Raw genomic sequence first — 25,794 nt, forward strand, 5'->3', positions numbered from 1 at the left:
GCAAGATACTTAAGTAATATATTACATAACTCCAGTATATATTTTCTTTTTCAAGCCAAACAAGGCAGGCATTTCACAAGGAGTGGATTTTAGGGAAGGAGAAGAGAAGACGTGTAAAAGCAAAGAGCAAGGTAATTGCATAATTTATATTTGTATATACAGTCACTTTACAACGCGCACTTTGTTACACAGTGTAGCTCGATTACTTTAGGTCAGCGAACGCCAGGTGTGTGATCTCGGTAAAGACGATATCAAAGTAAAAAAGAAACTAATAATTAATAAGAGAGGCGCCTTGCGGCGTACAACATCTCTCGCGCGAAAAAGACGACGCTGCAATGGGGTATTCAATGTCCGTCCGAGCGGAAGCTCGATAAACCTCCTCAACGTGAGATAGGGCAGGACAGACTGAAGCCTCGTATTTTCATCGCGTATTTAGCGCCAGTTGATGCAATCGTTTGAGTCTCGTTCCCAAAACCCTTTCGGTCTGAGAAAGTTTGGAATTCGCGAACTCGAAACACTTCGGCAATAATTATGCCGCATCTTTGACACCAAACAAGGCGGTGAGAATAGGAGGCCGAATCTTTCGCACGTTCAAAGGCAGCAAGTTCGATACAGCACTCGATGATACGTGAATATTTCGATCGTCAAAATGTACACACTTCTTCCAAGGAAAAACATCGATCGGGTCTCTATCTCTATATATTGGCAGTTAGCGTTAGTCGTATATTGCAACGGAAGCTAATTTCCTTCTCTTTGTCCGCGCCTCCCTTCGACTCGGTAATTCTATTTACTGAATAAATTTTAACAACTATATATCTCTATTTGCAGTATATAGTTTCTTCAATTTATCGCGCAATCGGGAAACTAGAATAAGTCCAAGAAAAAGAGAAAAATATCAATAAAAAGTAAAAATGCTTCTTTGCGAAGATATAAAAAGGTATTTCAATATTTAATTTGCAGCTCATTGCGCATCGAGTCTCGAGAAGCGCAAATATACTTTTCCTTCATTCTTTTCTTCTGTCATCTCCGATTACGAATATGAGCAAGAAGTGCAATAGAATAAAGATGTTCAGCAATTGCGTTTCTTTTGTTCAATTTTTTCTTCTCGTTCGCGGGGCTTCGCGTTATACTGGTGCATTTCGATATGTCAACGATAAGACAAACGGGAAGGATATAAAACTTTTCAAAAAGACAAAAATTTGCATATCGAAAATTGGGAATGGGAGGGGGAGAGGAGATGGGAGAAGATATGTATGCGAAGATTGCGCGCGATTAATATTCGCGTTGTTCACGGATATGGTTCTCTCTCTCTCTCTCTCTCTCTCTCTCTCTCTCTCTCTCTCTCTCTCTCTCTCTCTCTCTCTCTCTCTCTGGGACAGCGATCGCAATCGATCGATATGTCGTAGAAACATTGCATTTCGCAATTTTAATTAAGTCGTGAAAAATCGTGACAAAATGGTCAAAATTTTATAATGATATGTCTCACATGCGATATACATATAATCTTGCGAAGTTTCGCTTTGGAGATTTTTCCTTAATACATCTCATTGTATTTTATACTATTTCCCGATTTTTCACGAAGTAGCTAGAATCGTGAAATATACTACGACATATATGTGTATAAAGCATGTTCGAATATGAATCGAAGAAATCCGACGATGTTCATCGTAATTTCACGTAAGCGTATTTTTCAAGCCGCGCATTGACATTTCACACTTAGCGTCGAATGTGACTATTTTATTTCGAATTGTTATTATAAAGAGAGATGATCTTCGAGAGATAGATTAAACGGACACATTTAGCGCAAAATGTAAAATGTCAGTACGGGTCGAAATTAATGAGGCTTGATTCACACTATCAGGGACGGATTAAATTGGATTGACATATTCGAAAGTTTCAAAAGTGCTACTTGTCTTTAACACACTCATAAGAAAATAATTTTCTAACATGTATTCTAACTTATAATTATTATTACTTATATATTATTATTTTTATTATTATATATTACTTGTACTTAATTATATAATTTATTATATAATAGTTTTAACTCAAGCATTAGTACAGTTAATGATTATAGCGTTCGATATAGTAAAGGATTTATAATTTTACAACATAATTTTAACTTTATTGTTATGTTTGTCTCTAAAATTCACAATATAAAAACATAAATTTAATTAAATAATTCATATCTTAAGAAATAAGGAGAAACCTTAGAATAGAAATCATGCAAGTGTTACATTTTATGAAGCACAAATTTTGTATATATTATAAATATAACTTTAAATTATGTATATAAATTTATGTATATAAATAAAATATTTTTATATCTAAATCATATTCGTTAATTTAAAATATATTTTCCAGATTAGGTTTGAAATGGGACATTTATTTATTATGACACATTATGTGAAACTTTTTTTGCAGCATCACTGAGCCCATTGTTTGTGTGAATCAAGCCTTTTATACATTGTCTCCGGACATGTTTATAACAAATGATCTATGATGACGATCGATATACGTTGCGATTATGGACGTTACGTAATTTTATCGATCGTTTGATGCTGCTTCTTGCAGAAGCGAGAAATCGTTGTTTCTTCGTGGGTTAATTATTGTAACATTCGCCAATATTTGACTATATTGTGATCACTATGATACTAGCATTTTTCTTAGACCGAGTTACATTAAGTTTGATTGCCAACAGCGTGATTTTATCCCGAAGACTTCCCGGTTTAGTGACATCTCGCAGTATGATAAATTGTTCTTTACTTTATGAAATTATCTCTTCAATTTTTCAAAGTATCGCAATGTTGTACGATGTATCGATCTCATCGATATACCTTGTGTCTGACCATATGGCTGAGTTTTCTACTGCGCTCCTAACTGCAAGTTTACGCGTTTAATCTCATTCTTTTTAACACATTTCTTTCACATTAATCAATTTTCTTTTTCTTCGGGATTCGGCGCAATGTTGGCAATCGTAATATAACGCGCTTTATAGCGGTTTTAACTGCGCAACCAGCGACTAAAATAGATTATAAGTCTCAGGTGGTAGAAAACAGCGAAATATTCGACGGTGTCTCTCAACGTTTACGCTTTTACGAAGGATTTTGTAGAAATGCGCATCGTCGAACCACACGTGTCAGAAGCACATCTTGGTATTTCTCGAAGGGCCCCTCGCGTCGATCTTATTTCCGACATTTACGTGACCGGAAGGAAGCGTTTCCGCCGCTCGCTCGCACATTGCCAATGGTAATCACGTAAACATCCGTAAACCGCCGAACGTTTCCAGTTTGTCCTGTCTCGTTTATTTCAAATCGTTGTCCGTCTACTCGCGCATTGTTGCTTTGCGAGAATTACGCGAATGGAAGATTTTTCCGTGTCATGTATTTTTACGAATTTTTCAAGAGGCGTGAAAAAAGGATTAACTGCAGGGAATATTTTTTATTGATTTTTTTTTGAATTTTTTAATCTATCCTCATAACTTCATAATATTTAACGATCTTTATTCTGTGTATCTATACACTTTATTTTATTCGTTAAAACAGGTAAGGATGGAAACGTTTGACGGTTCTTAGGTAAATTATTATCAACAACGGGGTTGTACACGATAATAAATTTACAATTAACTTAGGCGTTTAGCTAATCTGTCCAAAGGGAAGAACACGATCGCATCATTAGTTCGACGTGCATGTGTCCATTTTATGTATACGTACACATATATGTATTAATTTTTTATATACACATATATATATATGTATATGCGTGCATATGTAATATATGCGCTCTCTCGGGGTCACGCGAAAAATAAATGATGCGCATCGCGAGCATCGAAGGCTAATCCGTGAATTGGTTACAGTAATTAGGTCGTGTGACGATGATCTTTAGGTCCGGTTACAAGTATATGGTACATTCTCTAGAACGAATAATTAATTCGTTATTTAGCAGCGCGTGGAAATTATTTACAGGTCACTTACGCAGGTCACCCTCTTACGCATCTGCTCTCTCCTTCGTCGCTCATGCACGTCCTGGATTACGCGGACTCAAGCCAGAATTATTATTCGGGATCGGTTTCACCAACCGCGAGCTTCTTCCGCTGCTACGCGAAGAAATCTTGCTTGTTGCCTTTTCACATAATGCAAGCGTGCATAGGCATAAAACTTTCACGGAAAGTCCATTCGCGTTCAAATCCGACATTGGGCCATAAATACAATTTATTTCTCTTAAAATAATATTTCGTCCCTTAAAATAATGACTTTTGTTATAATCAAGCTTGGAGGAACTGACAATCGATTTGTCAGATTTTAATTGTTCGAATTATGATATATGTTCAATTCATAATTATAATTAAAATTCAGGATATATAAATTATAATATTAATGGATTTTTGATAGTTGTTACAAGACACACGCAAATAAGATAAATAACATATTTTTTAATGCGTTTGTGTAAATATAAATTTAAATCATTATTGTTTTTGAAATGATTAATTGAATTTAATTTGATTATTACTTTTATATTAAATTTGAATAATTATTACTCTCTTTTTCATAGAATGAAATAAATAAGTTTATCGCGTGCGAAAATATGATGTTTGACTTTTAAATCCATAAATCGCGGAATTTGAACGGACTGCTTTTACGCCGGTCATCATTAGCGTCTATCTAAAAATTTTTAACCCGGGTTTCCGTCCATCAAATGGAATGTAGATTTCTCTTATATGTATATAAGTCTGTATATATATAATATATATATATATATATATTTATATATATAATATATTTATTCTCTTGCGCATTTGTAAAAAGCCTCCCCTACCTAAAAACAACGTATCGTGTGAATTCGTCTACTACTGGCAATAAATCAACAAGTCCTTTAAAATACATCTTTCTTCTATTCTGGAAAATCCACGGTCATTTAAATCTCTCTATTCCGAACACTCAAACATAACACCGATTTATTTCTTTTTTCTTCTTTCTCTTCTTCGATCTGTTTTTCTTTTTTTTTTCTTTTTTCTTTTCGTCGTCCGTTCACGTCCGCTTTAATCAGTCTTGGCATTGTAAAACGTTTAGATGTGCTTCAGTACAACTTATAAGTATATAGATCCTATAACACGACGGTCAGCTTCATAAGCGACCTCGCTTCTTCTCTCTTCGCTAAATTCGCTAAATGTACGCGCATACGCGCGCACGTCCGCCACATACGCGTATACAGATAAATTCATATACATACATATATATACGTATCCATATGTATATTAATCTCGTTACCTTAAAAATATATTATTGTCTTTCGATGAGAATGTAGCACTTAGTTCACCGTTTGCTCCTTTTTCTTCTCTATCCGCGCAACGACGATCCCGATGATATAACGTGAAATAATCGCGAGACGATCGATCCTTATGTAGCTTTCTTTTACAGCTTTTGAACCTCGATACCTTATTGTGATCGGCTCGAAGAATAGCGAGTGATTGAATCCTGCGTCACAAGATTGTGAGACCACTTCTTCTAATCTCTTATTTCTTATTTATTGGATGGCCCTATGAGAGAAAAGCAGTACTCAAGAAGTTCCTAAGATACGCCGGTAAAAATTCTAATAGTGTCCGCATATTTCACACGCGATAACGACAGAGTCACTGAAACTCTTCGGTAACGTAGCATCTTCCTTTAAGTAGGCATGCGGTATCTTAAAATGGAAGGTTTTGGTTCTCCTTCTGGCTCTGGTTTCTTAGTCAGACTTTTAAACGAATAATGCCATTGCTGGTCATAATTCTGGGTTTTTATTTTCGATCCTCGTTATTTTAACGAGACGTAACACTGTATTTAAGACTGAAGTTTTTTCGGTCTTGGTCCAATTTTCTTCTCGGATTTAAGATAATTTTCACCAAAAATACCTCGAAAATCATCCTTGAGAATGAGAATTGTAACTCTAATCTGTAACTCTGATACTTCCGTTAATCATCGTACAGAAAGAACAATATTAAACTTCTGACATAGACTGAGGCTTTCATTTTTTCCGAAATGCGCTGCATTAACATGATCCGAATCTTCGTACAATTTTGGCAGGAATCAACACGTGACAATCGGATCGGATTGAACATGATTCTTTGACTTGTTTGTTCCGGTCATCGCTTCTCGTTATACTTCACGTTCTAGTCTATTAATTCGCTGCGCTGGGATAAAGCAGGGACGCTCACTGAGTCTTCCATGGGGTTGACTATCGTCGGAATTCGTTATCATGTTTACGTATCGTTGTCGGCGTTTAGGCGATCGTCGAGCTCGAGGTTCGTTATCATACGTCATTATCGTGACAGAAGTCGATCTTCCGTCTGGCCAACGGCAATCGCCGCTTGTCAACGATGAAATCCGTCACACAGCCCCGGATGCCGGGATGACCCGGCTTGCCGCCGACGAAGAGCTTCCCGTTCGTCGACAACACCGTCGTTTCCATCGAGACCTTCACGGGCATGTTCTCGTCGATTTGGAGCGTACAAGCTTTCCGTCGTCGGAACGCTCGGATGTGGTGGAAGACTCCGTCGTCCACCCTTTCCTGCAATTATATTCGTGGAAAAATTTGTAAAAAGCGAGCACATCAATATTCTTATAAAACAAGTATTTTTATTTTCAGGACAGTCATATTCTAAAAAAATATTAAAAAAATATATTTAAAGTTTTAATATTAGTCTATTATTTATATTGATACAATGTATTTTACAAATATAATTGAATGTATAAAACAGGTGGATTTCTTCTAGATAGATGTATGGTACGGTTGTGATTTGTGAAGTTAAAAATTAACAAAAACGTGAGAAAAAAAATTTAATTAAAATACTAAACGAAAAGGGTGATGCTTTCTTTTTAACTCGGTAATATGGTACGTTACCTTGCTCTTTACGGATACATTCTCAGTCTTGCCCTTGTAAGTGAGTATTACGTGACCGTCGTGCAAGGACAAAAAGAAATGTTCCAACTTTCCTCTTCCCACCCAGGCGATGAGACCCTCGGGATGTACTGTTCTTAACCGCAACTCGAACTTGTTCGATTGCTGTCCCCTGCGTCTGAACAAACAATGTTCATAATAATAGCTATTCATTAAAGAGACCTCCAGACACATTCATGCTAATAATTCACATTACAAATCCATATAATTTTCTACATCAAAGTACAATTAGATAGAAACATTGTTCAAAATAAGAGAAATATCAAAATATTGATTTTACTTTATTATTTTTTTACTTTCTTTTTTACTTTAGTATTTTTGTTTATTTTAATAAATCAATTTAATAGACAGACACTTTCGGAAGATTTAATTTCTTTAATTTACAAGACAAAAAATGCTACATAATTACAATATATATTTTTGATAATTATTAATTATTGTTATAAGAAAATTAGTTTAAGAAAAAAACTGTTGTCCGTCTAATTGTATCTGTAATTACAATGCTACATAATCTACATCAGTTACGTTTGCAGTTACACAATCAATTTGTTCTATCTAAGATGGTTGCCAGGGATGTGATTGGGGATTGCTACGATGATCACTACGATGCCCGAGCAGGAAAATCAATCTATCCCTCAAACGAGTACACCATAGTCATCTTTCCATTAGAAAACTTACTCCGTGTAATCGTAACTGTCGTACTCGTAGTCGACATCCTCCTCCAAGTCGTAGTCGGAGTAGGACTCCTCAAAGTACTCGCCGAGGGTAGTGTTAGTCGAGTTAGTACTAGTTAGTGATTACATAATCAGAAGGTTAGTGACCTTAATCGTTAATCAGGAGCGCTAATTAATCTACTCTCACTAGCGTCGATCATTGCTAATTTCAAGTGCACCTAATCGAACATCACAGAGGATGTGCGCCGTTGCAATCTAGAGTTTCGGTCATTTGATTTCTCGGAATTCTAATTTCAAGAATCAAGTGTTACTCACCTCCTTCCGTAGCGGTGCTTAAATTGCAGGAAATTGTCACCTTCGAAACGCACAGGTCGCTCCGATATTTCGGTACCAGACACGTCGTAACCCATAACTAAAAGAAATATTTGTGTCGGTTGTTTCATTATTTTTTATACAATTATAACATTATAATTCATTATTTATTAATGGGAAAATATATATTTTCCCTCCCATAAGAATCGAAAATATTCAAATACATAAAGTTTTAGCAAAATTTTGCGATAATTATCATAAATAAAAGAATCTGTAAATAGAGAAAAATTTAAGAAACATTAACAATAGAAAATAAATAAGTAAAAGGATATGTAGCCGGAGCTTAAATATAGAGTAATGAAATTAAGTAAGAAACTTACAGTATTCGCAGTGCAGACCATTATAACCATTGGCGCATTTGCAGAGATAACTATTTAGAAGTGGAAGGCAGACTCCGCCGTTGTGGCAAGGATTCTCGTTCCTGGGACACGGTAGACCGTCGTAAATCTGCGTGTTGTGTTGAGTAATATTCACCGCGAGGTTCTGATATGTTTTGCCGTTTATCATTAGTCTCTGTACGGCGCCTACCAATCCGGTCCAGATTCCGACCAGACGATGAACTTCTCGTCGGTGTCTGAGAGAGTGTCAAGCAATCGCGAATATCTCAGTTTTGGAATTATTTTTTAAACACTCAAATAGACGATATATATAAAGTATGTGTGTTATAAAATATAATATGTATTGCAATTTAGTATGGTAGAGCCAGTAGAAAATTTAAATTGTAATTTATTTAATTGACCAAAACACTGGCATCACTTTATTGTATGAAAAATTACATAACGTCTCAACCACCGCTTGTGGTCCTTGTTAAATGTAGATAGAATCAAATTATTGGTGATTGCAAATTTAACATAGATTATATTTTTCATGTCGGTTAACTTGACAGACGAGACGAACAATTTGCAATCATCAATAATTTGATTCTATCTACATTTGATAAGGACCACAAGCGGCGATTGAAACGTTATGTAATTTTTTATATGCAATAAAGTGATGCCAGTTTCGGTCAACTAAATAAATTAAAATTCAAAAAATAAAATATAATTTTGAGAGTGATAATAGATCTAGAAGAAATATCGAAAAATTGGATATTATCACGGGGAAAAAATAATATGATTAAAGTAGTATAGAGATAAATATAAATCGATAAAAATATAAAACTCACTTGACCCCGCCGACGTAAAGCGGCGTCTGCAGATTCAATTCCGTGAGAGGACTTCCGGATAATCCTCTAGCGACGATTCCATCGTCGAGCTGTAGCACTCCCTCTCTGCCGAGTCTGCTGATTCTTACGCAGTGCCAGATATCGCGACTAACCGGATCCGGCGACGTGATGTTCGCGATACCACTCCCGAGATTGAATCTGAATTCGAGTCGGCCATTTACCAAGTTCAGACTTATAAAATCGCCCTTGCCGTTGTCTAACTGGCCGTTGTAAAGCAGAAGACCATCATTCGCGCGAGTAAGGAACCACAGCTCGATGGAGAAAGCTTTCGCGATGCCTTCCATGCAAGGCAGCTCCAGAAATCCGTTGCCGTTCATCTCGGGAATCATGAATTCCGTCAGTTCGTCGTCCACTAAAATTTTCAGTAATTTGAAATGTTACAAAAATTTGTAGTTTTTAAAAAATTAAATTATAGATATTAAAAAAACAATATTTGTATATCTTAATAAGAGGATAAATACATGTGTGCTTTTGAAAGAATTTTTGACTCGATTGCAAAAAATGTTTTGCAACACACTTACGGATCTCGCAGTGTTCTCCGGTTCTACCGGGAGGACACTTGCACACGTATCCTCCCTGCGGCAGGATGTCGCAGGTGCCTCCGTTCTGGCAAGGTTCGTCCATGCAGGGATCCAAGGATTCCTCGCAGTTCCTGCCGGTGAATTGCGGCGGGCAAATGCACCTGTAGTCCGGCGGCTCGTACTTCTCCACCTCGTAATTGATGTGATCGTAATTGTTGTCGTACTTGAGAACGTAATCGTAATCGCACTTGCTCCCGACGCAGCGTTTTCTCGCGCTCTTCTTGGCCCTGGTTTGCTCAACCGACGTGCAGTGAGAACCTCGGCATCTGACTATGTTTATCCCGCCCTTGCTGCCTCGATTGTTCCTGCTTCTGCCTCTCTTCTGCAACATCCTGCACTCCCGGCCGTTGCACAGATCCTCCTCGAAGATCGGCTGGCACGTCGCGCCGTTTTGACAGGGCAAGTTGGCGCACGCGTTGTCGCCGCACTCCTTCACGCGATAACTCTCGAGGACATCCTTGTCGTGACCCACGTGAAGGTCCACGTCGATCTTGTTGATCTTCAGGTCGCGTATGCAGCCGAGAAATCCGTGACTGGTGCCGATGTTGTCGTAGACCCTGTTTGGAAAAAATCGCAATCTTGCATCTTATCTTCAAAAGCATTGGTTAATTTTCTTCTTAATTTCATGACGCAATATTACTTGGTGTAATTAGTCGGCATGTTTCCGATGAAAGTGTCTTGATTCAGATCCAGATACTTGAGCACTCCCTGACTTTGCCCGGTCACGTCCTCGTTGTTGTTGAAGACCAAGACCCCGTCTCTGTGGAATCTCTTAGCCGCCACTCTGTGGAAGGTCTTCATGGTCACTCTTTCCGATGACGTGAGGATCACAGGTCCATTTCCCAAGTTATATCTGAATTGCACATATCTGAGACACATCGAGATTAGATGAGTTTCAAGATCAGATGTATCGATCCTAAATTTAATCGTGGCAACAGAATTTTAATTTAATATACATTTTAATAGCGCATAAGCAATTAGACATTCATCTCGTACTTTCAACAACAGAAATCTCAAAAGTACATATCGTATAAAAAATAAAATTGCAAGATGAAAGAGATTGAACACGCTTGTTGATAATCTTCAAAGGGTAAGGATTATTTTTCACGACCAAGGATTAACGCGACAAAAGATATACCGACCCATCGATAATAGCCAGGGACACGAAGTCGCCGGTGCCGTCGCTCTTCTGCTGATTGTACAGTATGATTCCGTTGTCCGCGTACGTTTTGAACTCGATCTCGATGTTGAATCTGTGATAGCCTTTCAGCCGGTTCATCCTGACGTAGCTTTTACCGTCAAAAGACGGTATCTCGTAATCCCGCTTGTTGATCTCCTCGTCGCACAGCAGTCCGGTATAATTTGGCCGACAGATACAGACGAAAGTCGCGCTGGGTAAGTCGATGCACGTCGAGGTCATGTGACAGGGATACGAGAGGCAGGCGCGAAATTCCTCGGTCGGCGTCACCGGCACGTAATTGGCTGACGACGGAGATTAAGCGTAAGTTAATTTTCTTTCAATTTACAGCAACGTTGATAACTTATCGGATGGAAGTCGAGTTTGTATAATCGATCGAACATTAACACAGAGGTTCGGGTGAATTATTATGCCTTAAGACTCCGCAAAACTTTCTCAATTAACTCCCTCTCTTCTTCCTTAATATTAATATTATACCCTAATTATGATTATTATGCTTAATTAATACTCGTTCGACTTATTTCAAATAATTGTTCATTTAATGAGAAATATTGATGTAAGATTTGATCGGCTGGATATTTTATATTATACAGTGAAAATTAATCGGAGAATGAAAAAAAAAAACGAGTATTGAATGTAGAATCGTAGCTTCGACTTACCGAAGCATTCCTGCCGATCGCTGGTTTCCGCATAGCCTTCGGAACAGATGCAGCCGCCGTTCAAACATTCGCTGTTAGGTATTGTGCAATCCTTGTCGTCATTACAAAGATCACCCAGAAGAGCGGTGACCACTCGAATCGTTGCTGGCGTTGGTCGATATGACGCGGCTATTCCTATAAGAGTTAATCTCATCATTATCCATTATCAAGATAAAAAGTTTGAATGTTTCATAGTTTCCGACCAAAAAAAATTAAATTTATATATATGAAAAAAAATTCGCAATCGACAAAAATAGACTGTCGAGCACACACACAGATGCGCAACGGATTTTAAATTATTTCATGTCGAGATTTAGAATAAAAATAAATTTCCATTTTTCCGTCAGTTTTCATTTTTTATCAAGTTTTTTGTCAGTTTTCATTATTGTGTCACGTTTCAAGCATTACAAGCAATTTTCAAGCATTAATATTTTCATCGTGTTATTCACAATTAACGATAAATTAATGACGTATACTTTTACATTACATAAATTTGTATTTAATTATTGGTAATATAATATGGTCTCAAAGTGCATTAATTTAGTATATAATTTTAAAACTACTTAAAAATCTTCAACCAAAGGGATATATAAGCTTGGGAAATGAGTGAAGTATTTTTCTAAAGACGAATTAAAATTTCTGACTGATTATTTCTATTTCTTGTAGCTCTTTTCATGTCTCGGGATAAAAAATACATTGCCCGAGGAAAGAACTGACTCGGGGAAGGGAACTCTTCTTTTACCATGTTTTAAATTATCTCTGTCGATGGTGATGGTCTCTTGATGAGCTCGATGAGTGTAATAATATCGTGGGTCCGGCTCCGGTACCAAGAGATGCCGCGTGGATTTGGACAATGGAGAAATAGCGGCCGCCGGTTGGGTGTATTGTACAGCTGTGTATCTCTTAACGGGGAAGTCCGTGTTAACCATAGGGTCGTCTGAAAATATTCGTGAATTCCGGTTTTGGCATTATCTTTCTTTCCTTCTCTACCTTCTGCGCTCTCCGACGACAAGTTTTATTTATCAGGACTCGTAACCGAAAATATTTATTGCAACAACGATTTAATTTATTAATAAGTGATTTTTTTTATTAACCGTGGAATTGGCGAAAGATTGAAAATGAAATCAATTATTCATTTTTTTTGTATTTTAGAGAGAACGTTTTATATTTGTTTCTATTTATTACTCTTTCAAAAAAGAAATTAAATGAAGCAGTTTTCGGCTTCTGAAAAAGTAAAATAATTAAATAAAAAAATACATACAATCGGTTACTAGCCCTGATTTCAATTATCTTTAATCAGCTATACATTTGTGTAAAAAAAAAAAAAAAAATAGGTTTTTATCACATAAAGTACCTGGCAACATTGTCAGTCGAACACAGAATTCGTATTTTGTCACCACGTGCGTGTACAAAATTCTATTATAAAATTATTAATTTTCCCTCATTAAAAGTTGTAACGACGGGGTCTTTGTGAGAGACATATATGACCATAAAATCGTAACAGACAAACGTTTCTCTCCGCTCGTGAGTTTCTGTTAATTAAATTTGAAATAAAATTCTCATTTCCGAGGAAAGAGATTTGTAAAAATAATTGACTCATTTATTTCATTTTTAAGGATAAAGCAAAAAGTATATAGAATTATAGTGCAAATTTATGGCGCTACAGAGAGAAAAAGCTCTATGAATGGAAATTTCTAATATAAAATCGATGAAAGATATCGTGCGTCAAATTAAATATTTTTTGTTCATCCCTAAATAAGAATTCCGAGAGAATTAATCTGCCCATGCCTCTGAAAACATCTCAGCTAAAATATATATTGAAATCGCTCATTGAGCTTCTTGTAGTGATTTAAGTTGTGATCCTGAAAGCAACATTCAGAAGCTTTAAGAGAAACTTGAAAATCTTTCTAGAAGCTTCCTCCTAATCTACCAACTGCTTCGTATCTTCATCTCCTTCTTATTTTTTCTTATCTCTGTATAAATAATTTTCTTTAAAAAATATAATTCTCTGGCACGATGAGAGTAAATAGAATCCCTTATTTTTCGAGCTTTATCTTTACTATTTTCTTAAGTAAAAGAAATTTTTTCCACAAAATTTCATGAAAATTATAAATTGAAATAATTAACGCGAGAAATCGATAAAAAGAAAGATAACTGAAATAACGCAGAATATACTTAATATTGTTTGCATCTTTATAAACAAATGCCTCTAGTTTAACTTGTCGGATCGATTATATCTTTAGACGAAAGAGGTACCTAAAATGCTTTAGATTAAAACTACATTATTTAATTACAATAGAACTCTGTATTACGTCAATGTCCACGGGGCATACAACAATCTCTCCCGGTGCATTATATAAATTATATCTTTCCCTCTTATTTCGTTTCCATTATTTCATTTCCATTTGTGCGTGAAAGGGATTCGCCGCTCTCGAGCGATGCCCGAAGAAAGACGAAGGCGATATAGGCGACGACGGAGTTCCTTTAAATAATGAAAATCGAAAAGCTAATTCTATCGGCTCGGAGTAAAGCGAAACTGTTAACAGGAATCGCAGCGGCTTCTTGATGGGATTTTAATTACTTTCCAATTGCCGCGCATTGCTTCCTATTATTGCCTGTCGAGGATTTCCGCATTTTTTTTGGTCTCGATCCTCCTATACCGTTCGTTTTCTCCCTCTGTCTCTCTTTCTCCTTGGACTCCGAACTCTTCTCGTCCTCCTGAGTCCATCCTCTCGCGTTCGACAACCCGCTTATTTGTCTCCGTATAATCGATTCATTTATTTACTTCCACGCTGCGAGAACGAGCTTTTCCCGTTGTCGTCGGCTACAAATATTTTCCAGTCTCTCTCTTTTCCCATCGGAATGGCTCTGGTCCATTTAAGGGATGAAGACTCGGAGAGAACCTATGTGAGAGATCGGACGCGCTTCGCGGAAATACGACCCGACAGTTGGCGAATCTATTTTGTTCTCTTTTCCCATTTTGTGCTCGCCGTTGGATATTTTTGTCAAACTTTTTTTTTTAATCAAACGCTTTTACAGCTATGTGATACAGGAGATTATCGAGACGTTGTTTCGTTAAAGCGATGCTGCGCTTTGGTACACAACGATGTAACAAAGCTGATGTATCACGTATCGATTCGGAATTTCTCAAACGATTTTCTTTTCTTTATTATTTACCTCGAATATGCGCTACAGCGAATTAATCTATCTTTTATAGTTTCCGCAATTTCTTTCGCGAATAATCGAGATCCTTCGGATTCGAGAATAAGACTTTCTTAAAAAACGAGCGAAGCTTTCGATTAATTAATAATTAAATCGAAGGACCCGATATCGTAAGAACTGTTTGGCACATTTATATCAGAGCCGTATTATCTCGAGATATATATATGAAATATCGATGTTGACTTTCGACGTTGCATATCGATTCATTGTTTTTCTCCCGCTGACGATTTATTTCCGAACGTTTCATCGAACGAATATTTTCACATGAAAAATTAAACATCGAGCGCTCGTGTCTCATCGTCCCTCGATTATTTTCCGATACCTCATCGGACGTTCTCGTTTCATACGATCGTTAATCCAATCATTCTAACCCGCGAGGGTCAGATACGCACTCGCAGCAGATCCGGTGACCGATCGGATCCTCTGTTTTACAGGACCCTCCGAGGAGATATCCGAGAGTTTTCTTTCCCGCAGGAAGCCAAGAAGCTCGACGTCGCGAGAAATTACGGCATGCATTATTTACAGGATCCAAAGTGCCGGCGCCCATATCATCCTGTTGTCTCCCTCTACCATCGCCGTTATCGTCCTCCACTTCGATCCCCCACGTCAACGTGGAACAAAAAGGTCGTCGAGGGAGAGAAAGAGAGAGAGAACCTCCGCGATCTTCCGGCCAAGTCTCTCGGCGAATACTCGATGCTAGGGCAAAATGGGCGGAGGAGTAACGCCGACAGGGAGAGCGAAGAAAGTGGGAGTTCGCGAGGACGGCGTAATCTGATTTATGTTTGACTCCGGAGGACGAGCTCCGAAGAAGAACTTTTTAAGAGATTGACTTCCAGCGAGAGAGAGAGAGAGAAGTACCAGATCGGGGAAAGAGAGAGGGAGGGACAGACAGAGAGGAGGCTGAGCAATCGAAAATAAGAGGTCGGGGGTTCATAGGGTGAGGCAGGAGACTTTAATAGATTCCGACGTTTCGCTCCGCGAACTTCGTCAGGGGCTCGGAATATCTTAAGGAGTGTGAGAGGAAGGAGGAAGATAAAAAGAGGAAAGTGCGAAGAATCTCTCTCTCTCTTCCATCGTACTTTTTGCACCCCGTGGTTTATCATACCCGCGCGAGCTAGATTCGTCGGCCTGATTGAGACTCGGGAGCGGAATTTAATGCCGGCATAATCAACGGTTTGCGAAATTAGATCGCGATCGGCGCGGCCATCCTGAAGTTGTTTGTAATTAGTTGAGAAACTCTCGCTAATGACGCGTGCACGATTATTATATCCATCGTCGAATTCTCGGGAGAAGACGAGCGATCGATTACACGAAGAGCTGAAACAACCGGACGATCCTTGGAAATTAAAATCTAAATAAGAAACAAATGTCTCGAAAATTAGACGCATTTTCTTCATTACACATTTCATTATCTTCGCGGCATCATGAAAAATAAAAAGAGACTTTTCCATGAATCCTGTATCTTCAAGACTTTTCCCGGGAAGAAAATAATATTAATCGCGAGAAATTTCATTCACATCGGTAAAACTGTCGCGACTGATAATAATATTTCGCGAGGCGAAACTTTGTCTCTTCGCGGAATATAACAGAGTTATATGCGCGGATCTAATGGTGGACCGCCACGTTACCGTTTCTGTGGATGTCGGTTCTTCTCTGGACACGTCCCACGGGCGCCACTTAAGACGAGATCATGCTGGAAGTCCGCGGTGATTTAGTTAAAACCACCTTCGGCGCTCGCTCACTCAGTTTCGCGAATTAACGTTTGCCAACTTTCTTTACGCGCGAACGCGCTGTCGGTTCACCTCCGGGAATACTTTAATGCGACTCCGGCTAAACGAAGCTAGAAAACCGAGTATTCCTACATTTTCACTGAACCGTATTTTTTATCCAGGGAGATAATTGCTCTCGATAGATTATCGAGAGTGACATAAATCGTATACACAATAAATATACAAACGTGTGATAATTTACAAATTAAACGTAAAAATAACTGAACATGATGTACATATTATTTAATTAAACTGATTATTTCGTGTAACTTATAAGGCTTTATATTTTTTTTATTTATACCTGACATATCTCTTACGTGAAAATGTTGATGCCGACGAGTATAGTGATGATTGCAATAATCATGTGCTATTTTCAGTAATAATACTTTTATTATCTCTCGTGAATATCTGTGGAAGAATTTATATTGCAATTTCGTATTCTCAATGAAAGTTTGTTTACTTACTTTGCTTCCTTTCTTCCTTGGCTTTTTATTCGTATAAGTGGATTAAACTTTTCGCAATTCTCGTATTAATCACAAGTGTTATTTACAAGAGAACAACGAAGACGGAGATGTGCTAGATTATAAGAAAGCAAGCAAAGTAGTAGCTGTGCGGATGTTCCGGGTTGCGGGGATTATACACAAATATATATATACATGTCAGTAGAAACTTGATGAGTTTATTATAACGTTTGGATACAAAGTGGGTTAACTGGTTAGTTTCTCTAGGGCAAAAGCTTGGGTACGTTTTCTTTTTATAATCAGACTTCTCCGTAAAATTTATCGAAGCTTCCTTCATCTCTCTATTTGTCTACTTTGTTTCCAGTATTCCTGCTCTATAATTAGCAACGTTCTATTTAAACAAATCTAAATTATTACAGACCGATGTTACACAGAGCGCGTCTGCTATATTATTAGGCCACGATCCTTTAGAGTCGTTCGAGGAATCTCATTTTTTTTCGAGGGCAACAATTGCCGTATATAATCAATAGCATTTTTCTAGTATTCTTCTTCCTATTGTACAAATTTACATTTCCCGATAGCGTTGATATTTTCAGCTTCGATTATTTAAATTCTCTCAATAAGTCGCTAAATCGCAGACACAGTTCACTCGAACTGTTCAGTTTACACAACAATGCATTGCAATCTTCCTTCTCCTCAAACATAGTTATATAATCGAAACCCTTTTCTCGTTTCACGCGTTTATCAAATCTCCTCAGATTCTGTTCACCTGCCTGGCGCGTTTCTCTCTGCTAACATCGCTCCACAATTTTTGGCAATATTTCTCGACTATTTCGAAAGACAGAGTTAGTAAAAGTATCGAGCATCGCCTAGCTCAAACCTGGCTGGTCGATTTTTCGTTTCTACAAGGGGGAAGATGCGCGAGGGTGGGCTGCATAATTCTCATTCGAGTTACCAAGGTTTACAACAAGCGATTTTCTCAGAGTAGTAGCGTTTTCTCTCTCAGTAGAGCAGAACGTAAAGCGACCTGTTCGGCGGTGTACGTTCAGTGAACCCACCTCTGCAGTGGCCGAAGGCCTGCGTGACCACGTCGGCCTGGTGGCGGCACGCATACAGCCGCAGCTCGCATTCGTTGTCGTAGGTCTGGCCGTCGCTGCCGCAGACCGGCACAGACGGAACGTCCGTCGGGCACGAAGACGGGCACTCGCAGTGCGAGCCGCCCATCTCCGAGCAGTGGCCGCCCGAGTAGCATTCCAGCTCGTTGCAGGACGTAGCTCTGGGCGGTATCGTGTCCGCTGCGGATGCAAAACGGATTAGGAAAGAGGGAGAGAGAGAGAGAGTGGAGGGTGGGCGCGTTAATTAATAGAATTACGCGGCCGCGCGCCGCCGAGACAGATCTACGATCCGAACCGGATCGTACGACAAGCCGCCGTGGTGGATCAGGGTGTCGTCCGAGAGCGTTAAAACTCGTTATCTCCGGGGATGTTAACGCTGTTACGTCGGGGAAACAAACGCTGTTTGACGCCAAGTACGTTAGGGTGATGTTAATTCCCCGGGAAATTGGATTTTGGAATAGTCGGGTCACGTTATTGAAAGAAATTACTTGTGTATAAATAGATCTCTTCGTTTGTGCGTTTATGAAGGGGACGTGAGAAAAGTTTGAATTTAATTTTTCATTATTAATTGGAGAATTTCAGTATATCGTAATATTAGGTATAATGCAATACTCAGACGTATTATTTTTACGCGTGATACCTGAGTAACATCCGGTCTGCGTGAGTATCTTGTTGTGATCGTTGCAGATTGTACATTTTTGCCCTTGAATGTCGGGCTTGCAGACGCAACGTCCTGTCATCTGTTCGCAGTCCTCTCTGACGGAACCGAAGAGCGAACAGCCGCACGCTACGTTCAGAAAAAACAAAATAATTCTCATTAATTTTCCAACGAATAATTAAAATTGTTTACGCCGCCACAATCATAAATCTCTTTGCGCACGAGACAAATAAACACTTTATTCAACACCTGGTGATCGATTATATAAATAATCGAAACAATCGATTGATAAACGAGAAAAATATATTAGACAACGTGTTCTGCAATGTTCCATATACATATATATGTGCGGAATAAATATATGGAATTGTGCAGGGAAGATTCGCGCAGATTCGAAAATCTTACGTATGCATCCCTGAAGACCCTCGCTTATTTTCGGCAGTCCCCAGTAACCCGGCATACATCTGTCGCACTTGAGGCCACCCACTCCTGGCCGGCACTCGCATTGACCGGTTTCCGGGTTGCAGGTGTCTGACACACTGCCGAGCCTATTGCAGTTGCAGTTACTCGGACAGCCGGCGCCGTCCGGACCAAGCGCGGCGGTCTTCCCATCCGGGCAACAGCCGTGCCACGAGTCCGCGCATTTTTGCACCTGGTTTCCTAGGACTGCAGAGGAAGCATGCAATTGTCACTTGGCAAGCGATAGAAATAAAACATTGTTTGATTTTTTTTTTTTTTTTTTTGACATAACTATCTTGAGATCGAATCGTGTTTCAGAGACTTATCCTCTTTTAGGGATTTTGTTAAAATCCATGTATCTAATTTAATATTCTGAATCCACATCCATGTATCTAATTTATAAAAATGAATATTTTAAGAAAATTTGATGTATGTACATATAAAATACATTAATGTCACAGTTATAAGTATATCGCGATCGATTTTGATATAAAACGACTAAAACAGCTTTCTCGCTGACCTTTCTTGCAGCAACGAGCGAATCGTGTCGTTTGATGGCAGTAACTATTGCTAGGGCAGTCTTTGCGTTCTGGTCCACTACCGCAGTCATATTCTTTACCCTCGGAGTCTACCAATGGAGCATCGCCGTTGCAAGGCTTGACTTCCATGCCTGCACAAGTATCGCAATAAAGAATTCTTAATATCGTATCAATATATATTCAATAATGAATTTTGGTTTTAAAGAGAACAATCAAAGCCAAAATTTGCTCCGCTCGATTTGATTTATCACTTGTTAGCGGGAAAATGTGTAAAGAAATGTGGGAGACTAATTGTTAGAGAGTATCGCGAAAGCGTCGAGAGAAGCAAACTTTTCCGGAGGAAGCCAAATCCTTCCTCGTCAATCGATTAGGATTATCTCGATCGTGTCTCCCAACCTTCGCAGAGATCGAGGGGTCGCAGTCGCAGCTCCTGCTGCCTCTGGCAAGCCTCCATCTTCATGGCGCAGAGGGAGGAGTAAATTCTAAGGTCGCTACCGCAGACGGGCCGATTATTCTCGGGCGAGATGGAGGCGCAGTCGAATCTGCAGCTGCATCTGGGGAATTTGTCCGGTCCGAGCTCGCAGGTCGCCTCGAAGTCGCAGTGAATGTCCTTGCAGGCCTCGCGCTCCTGTGTACTCGTGACATCGGCGATGGTGGTGGCCAAACGAGTCACCGAGAGCGTCGACTTGGTCGCTGTTAGAAGCGGTTAGAGCGCGTTTATTGTAGGCGTTGTTAGAGAGTTAAAGGACGACCTGAGATTGTTAATGACATGCGGTTAACGCGTATACTTGGCGTATAAGCGTTAAGGTATCACGGCGTTCTAATAAGCGTCCCCTTTTCCTTCCTGCGCGACCGTTTTGTGAAAACTATTTTCAATTACGCGCCCTGTTACTCGACGACGTTGCAGCAGCAACTTTACAGCAAGATTACAGAGAAGGCACGTGTGAAACGTGCGAACGTCTTTGAAACTTCAACGAGCGCCTTATCCCTCAAAGGACTTGCTGTAAATCGCGTTGCGTCAGACCCGTCGAACTTGTCGTCGATAAGCCGCAATGGCTTTTCCTCAGATTGTTGTCTGAGAGAGAGAGATGCTCTCGATACGTTAAATATTTTCGCGTGTCAAACGTTACAGTTTCCTCTCTGCAGTTCCGATTCTTCGTGAAAACTTTGCTAGATCGCAAAGTTAAAATTAAATCGCGAAAGATTTATACTCCCTTTATCGCGAATCTACATAAAGGAATCTCCATATTCGCTATTGAGAAATATATTTATTTAATATTTACGATAAAATTGGCGAGAATTAACTGCGAGGAGATTTTCGCGAGCATAGACTACATAATTTCTAGACTATATAATTTTAGTAACATACTCAACGCCGCCACGGCCAATCTGTCGCCGCAGTCGCCGTAAAACGTGACGTGCAACGTCGGCAACTTGGGATCCCTGCCGCAGGCTGCTCGCTGCAGCTCGCACTCGGACTGGTAAGTTTTCACGTCACTGCCGCAAACGAGCTCGCCGCTGCTCTCGGGACAGACTTCCGGACACACGCACACCCCTGCCACGCAATGCGCCCCGTGCTCGCATTTCACCCTCGTGCACAGTTCTGGAAAAACATTCGGTTTTTTCTCCTTAGCTACCTCGTGAAATACACAGGTCGCCGCCATGAGCGTCCGCAGGATATTTTCCAAGAGAGGACATAATTAAACAGTTTTTTGTTTCTTATTTTTTGTTCTTTCTTAATTTTTTTTAATGTTTTGTTTTTCATTTCCTTTTGTATTGAATATGCAAGTAAATTCACAAGGACAGCAAACGCTTAATTTTTTCTATCAATTCCCAACTAATTAACTAATTCACCAACTACCCGAAATCGTGATTGATAAAAATTTAGGAAAATGTTAAACTTTAATATCAGTATGTGCGTATTAACAAAAAGAAATAATATTATTTTATTCTCTGATTTTTTTATTGGACGAGAGAGTACTTTCATCAAGATTATAAAAATTGCGCTCTCGTAGAATGGGAGGAGGTAGAAAAAGGACTGTTGTTATCTGGGGTCGCGGTATCAGCTCTGAGCTCATCGCATTAGCTCACATTTACCCGAGGCACATGAAATATATGTTGCTTACCGCAGTCACCCACGTAGCTAATGTTGATGAGGGTCAGGCTCATGCACGACGCCCTTTTCAAGGCGCATTCATTATCGTAGGTCACTCCATCGGATCCGCAAACCTTTTCCGCTCCCACCGGCTCTTTCACCTGTACATGCAATTACAAATATAATTATTTACGAATTAATTATGAATACAATTAGATGGGAATGACAAGTGTGCGCGATATGACTAAGAGAATTTCAGATTTCGAGATCTTGAAATAAAATCTCTTGCCTTATATTCGAGAAATTTCGTTCAGAAACGGTAAAACGAAACATGTGTATAGCTGCAGAGCGAGGAGAAATGTGAAAAAATGAATTTAAAAGAGTAAAAGGAGGTTTAAAAGTTAAAAGTGAGAAGGAGGGAATGAGAGAGACGAGGTCTCTCCGTGTGTCTCTCACTTGTTGCGCAGGAAATGCATGGTGCATTTGATGGACAGGAAGGCGAGGCCGGGGAATAGGCGGAGGGCTGAGAGGGTTGCGCGATGCAATAACACAGGAAAGAGCAAAACTTAATTAGCTCGGCCGTCATATTCGCGACTCCTCCTGTTTGCTTATTACACACACACACACGCGCGCGCGCGCGCGCGTGCGAGTCTTTCTCACAGTTACATCGGCCAGCTGTGCGTGTTTTAGTAAAAGCCGATTGATGCATTTAATCTTTAACGAATCTCAGGGGGGATGATTCTTTCTCTTTTATCGAGAATGCGTATATAACTTGATTCACGCTTCATCGATCTCAATTAATTCTGATTAATTATATAAAGCTATTATCATTATTATTTATTGAATTAATCGACGTAAATTGTATCGAAAACATAATTAATGAGCAACTCATTGACGATAAATTATTCGGCAGTAGCAATCACGAATGTTAATTGATAAATTATGTAAGTAATTCGCATTTTCTCTTTCTCTCTCTCTTCTTCCCCATTCGAGCTAATGTAATATCATTATGCGAATAGACATATGCACGCGTGAGGAAAAGCTCTCTCATTTGATCCAATTGGAATTTGAGATGGAAGATATCCGCGCGGATGGCTTTGGCCGTTTTCAGAAAGACGGTAGTTATTATTATTACGTCCGTTCAAAATAGATCCGCACATCCGGTATGCGGGTTGCGGTAAAGTTTCCGCATAAGAGAGAAAGAGAGAGGGTCCGTACGATTTAGTTGGTTCCCTGTTAAGTTTAATTGACGTCAGTCAGCTCATTTTCTGAGGTTAATCCGCGTACACGCGCGGACTCGTGGTTCGTGTTTCATTAAGAGGATTATTGTACGCGAATGCGTCCATCGCGTTGTTCTCCCTCGGAACAACGCGATTCTGCCTTTTGAATAAAAGCATCTGCTTAAATCCACGTTGCAAATAATAAGATCGTCAAATTAATTTTAAATGCGATTTAGATATCGCGACTCTATATAGAATCGCGCGTATAAAATTTTATATACCATTGCAAAGAGATATATTGACTCGTAAATATTTTCGATTTAATATATGTATCTTCCCGATGCAGGATTAATTTGATTTGCGTGAAAAATTAATTATCGGTTGAAATTACATGGCGTTTATAATTTTTCAATAAAGTGAAATTACTGTACTTTGAATATATAATTTTAACAATCTCCAATCTCCGCCGCGTAATTAATCCCTCGTATTATCCATCTTGAAAACACGTTCCAGAATTCCCATTTGCGAGAGCCAGAGAGATCGCGCTGATACTTTCCGATAAGCATCCGTGACCGAATGACGAAAGCGGGACGTTTCTCTTCCGGAGGAAAGCTGCGAGAGAGCCGTCCGCAAAAGACGTCCACGGAAAAACCTCCGCCTGCCAATCTAATCCCTTTCTCGCCTCTTTTTTCCCCGAACGTTGAATCCATCCCTTATTCCTGTCTGTGTATCCTCACGGACGACCACGAAAAGATCACGTCGAAGGAATTTGGAATTGTTCGCCTGTCTCGTCAGCAGGACGTTTCACGAATCGTGAAATCCGGTGCCACCTCGCCTATCTACGCGAATCGAGAGATCGGCTGAATTTTCCGCGGGACCGTTATCTTGATGAACCGACATGCCTCCCATTCTGAATGTGTGCGATCACCGCGACAGGAAAAAGTAAGAGTGAGAAAGAGAGAGAGAGAGAGGGAAGAGAGATTGCAATATCCGCGTTCAACCGGATACGAAAAATTATTTATCGGAAATCGATCCGAGAGATAGGCAAATAAATCCACAGAAATTGAAGCTCCGCAAGCGAACCGGATTTCATGTATCGGCACGCATCAAATCGTTAAACAGTTATTAATGGAAATAATGCGAGAATGAGGATAAATTTGAAAATTGCGAGTTAATAAATCCCGATTTATTGAAAGCTTATATAGAAAAGGAAACATCTTTTTATTATACGCATTATTGTGGCTTTATAGATGCGAGGAGTGCACTTTTTACACCAACTGTACCAATCTTTCTAAAGGCTTCGTCCTGCATGCATTACACGATGATAAATACAGTAGTGACTTGTCACAATCTATTTAGGATTTTACTGTTGAACGCTCATAGCATGCATCGAGAGATAAAACGCCACACCCAGCGAAATGTTAATTAAAACTCTTTTACCAATTCGCTTATTTCTCTAACAAAAAACGCGAATATGTCGCTTCGCGTTTTCGCCGTAAAATTTTTGACATTTCGCAAAATCACCAACTATTGTTAGCCACCTAATGAAACGCGAAAATACCATTCATGTCGCGAGATGGATGTAATAAATCGATTTTCCTATATATATATATATATATATATATATATATATATATATATATATATATATAGATGCACGCGCAAGGAAACATTGATGGAAAGTCCTGAAAAGCGCATGCAAATGTGTCAATTTCTCCTGCCCTCGTTCCTCACGATGTATTTCTAACGAAGCGCAACTTTCGTGTCGCGTAACATCGAACAGTCTTGGGGAAAAACGCGAAACGTCGCAGCTGGCCGAGAATGCATCGAGCGAAGCATTCATCATCGTATGAATATTTCACATCGGTTGCGCTAACGAGCGAGTCCTAGCTCGGCGAATCGACGCGAGCATCTCGAAAAAGATTGCGACGTGTGATAGCACTCAATCTATTTCTTTTCCGACAGAAAAGTCTGTGCGATCTCGGCAAATTGTATATATCGACGCGAAATGGATCTAGATGTATTGAAATATTGTTTGAAAGAAAATGTTTGCAACCAATAGATGGAAGACGAATTGCGCTCTTTATTAGATTTGAACTGTTGTTCGGCGCTAAAAATATTTGTATATTTTTCTAGCGCGCATCTTTACTTGAAATATTTAAAAATGTAAATATAATATTATATAATCATGTATATTATATTTTTACCCGACAAGTGTATAGATAATTTTTTGGAGCGTAAAATGTACGTAAGAGTGCTTGTGTGCATTTGCGTTTATTAATTTCGATATAAAATCCGCGGTAGAAATCAGATACACACGAAGAAAGTTTTTTTGGCTACAATGAAAATTAATCTGACATTTGAAGGAATTATTATGCGACAAGTGCACGTATGATATATATATATATATATAAATAGAGTGATTTATTGAAGTTAGAATTTTTGCACGAGACTGCGCGGCTGTCAGTCTTGGATTGAGAGCCATTTCTCTCGCACATCGACATTATATTTTCGTGGAAATACAAACAAGACAGGGCGCGACATTTATAAAATTTCGACGATTGAAACGGCA

At 39.1% G+C, this 25,794-nt stretch overlaps 1 protein-coding gene across 7 annotated transcripts in view; it reads right to left on the reverse strand.

Moving 5' to 3' along the window:
• Positions 1-132: 132 nt before the first annotated feature.
• The window catches only part of LOC114936594 (agrin), a 464,192-nt gene continuing 438,530 nt past the window's right edge, over positions 133-25,794 (reverse strand). For 5 of the 7 annotated variants that reach the window (XM_085483682.1, XM_085483677.1, XM_085483681.1 and 2 more), the window contains 18 exons: positions 22,034-22,163; positions 21,277-21,510; positions 20,304-20,600; positions 19,889-20,038; positions 19,315-19,575; positions 18,892-19,038; positions 18,195-18,431; positions 12,427-12,621; positions 11,646-11,819; positions 10,931-11,270; positions 10,429-10,656; positions 9,729-10,345; positions 9,148-9,559; positions 8,303-8,556; positions 7,926-8,022; positions 7,615-7,722; positions 6,880-7,054; positions 133-6,546 (listed from right to left, as the gene is read on the reverse strand). In XM_085483682.1, coding sequence (XP_085339808.1) covers positions 6,289-6,546; positions 6,880-7,054; positions 7,615-7,722; positions 7,926-8,022; positions 8,303-8,556; positions 9,148-9,559; positions 9,729-10,345; positions 10,429-10,656; positions 10,931-11,270; positions 11,646-11,819; positions 12,427-12,621; positions 18,195-18,431; positions 18,892-19,038; positions 19,315-19,575; positions 19,889-20,038; positions 20,304-20,600; positions 21,277-21,510; positions 22,034-22,163 — 4,314 coding nt within the window. In that variant the 3' untranslated portion in view covers positions 133-6,288. The remainder of the gene's footprint in view (positions 6,547-6,879; positions 7,055-7,614; positions 7,723-7,925; positions 8,023-8,302; positions 8,557-9,147; positions 9,560-9,728; positions 10,346-10,428; positions 10,657-10,930; positions 11,271-11,645; positions 11,820-12,426; positions 12,622-18,194; positions 18,432-18,891; positions 19,039-19,314; positions 19,576-19,888; positions 20,039-20,303; positions 20,601-21,276; positions 21,511-22,033; positions 22,164-25,794) is intronic. The other 2 variants (XM_085483680.1, XM_085483679.1) reach the window with 2 other exon arrangements.

Source organism: Nylanderia fulva, unplaced genomic scaffold (assembly GCF_048542155.1).
Source record: "Nylanderia fulva isolate GAGA-0341 unplaced genomic scaffold, ASM4854215v1 Scaffold26, whole genome shotgun sequence".
In the NCBI taxonomy this organism is placed as follows: Eukaryota; Metazoa; Arthropoda; class Insecta; order Hymenoptera; family Formicidae; genus Nylanderia; species Nylanderia fulva.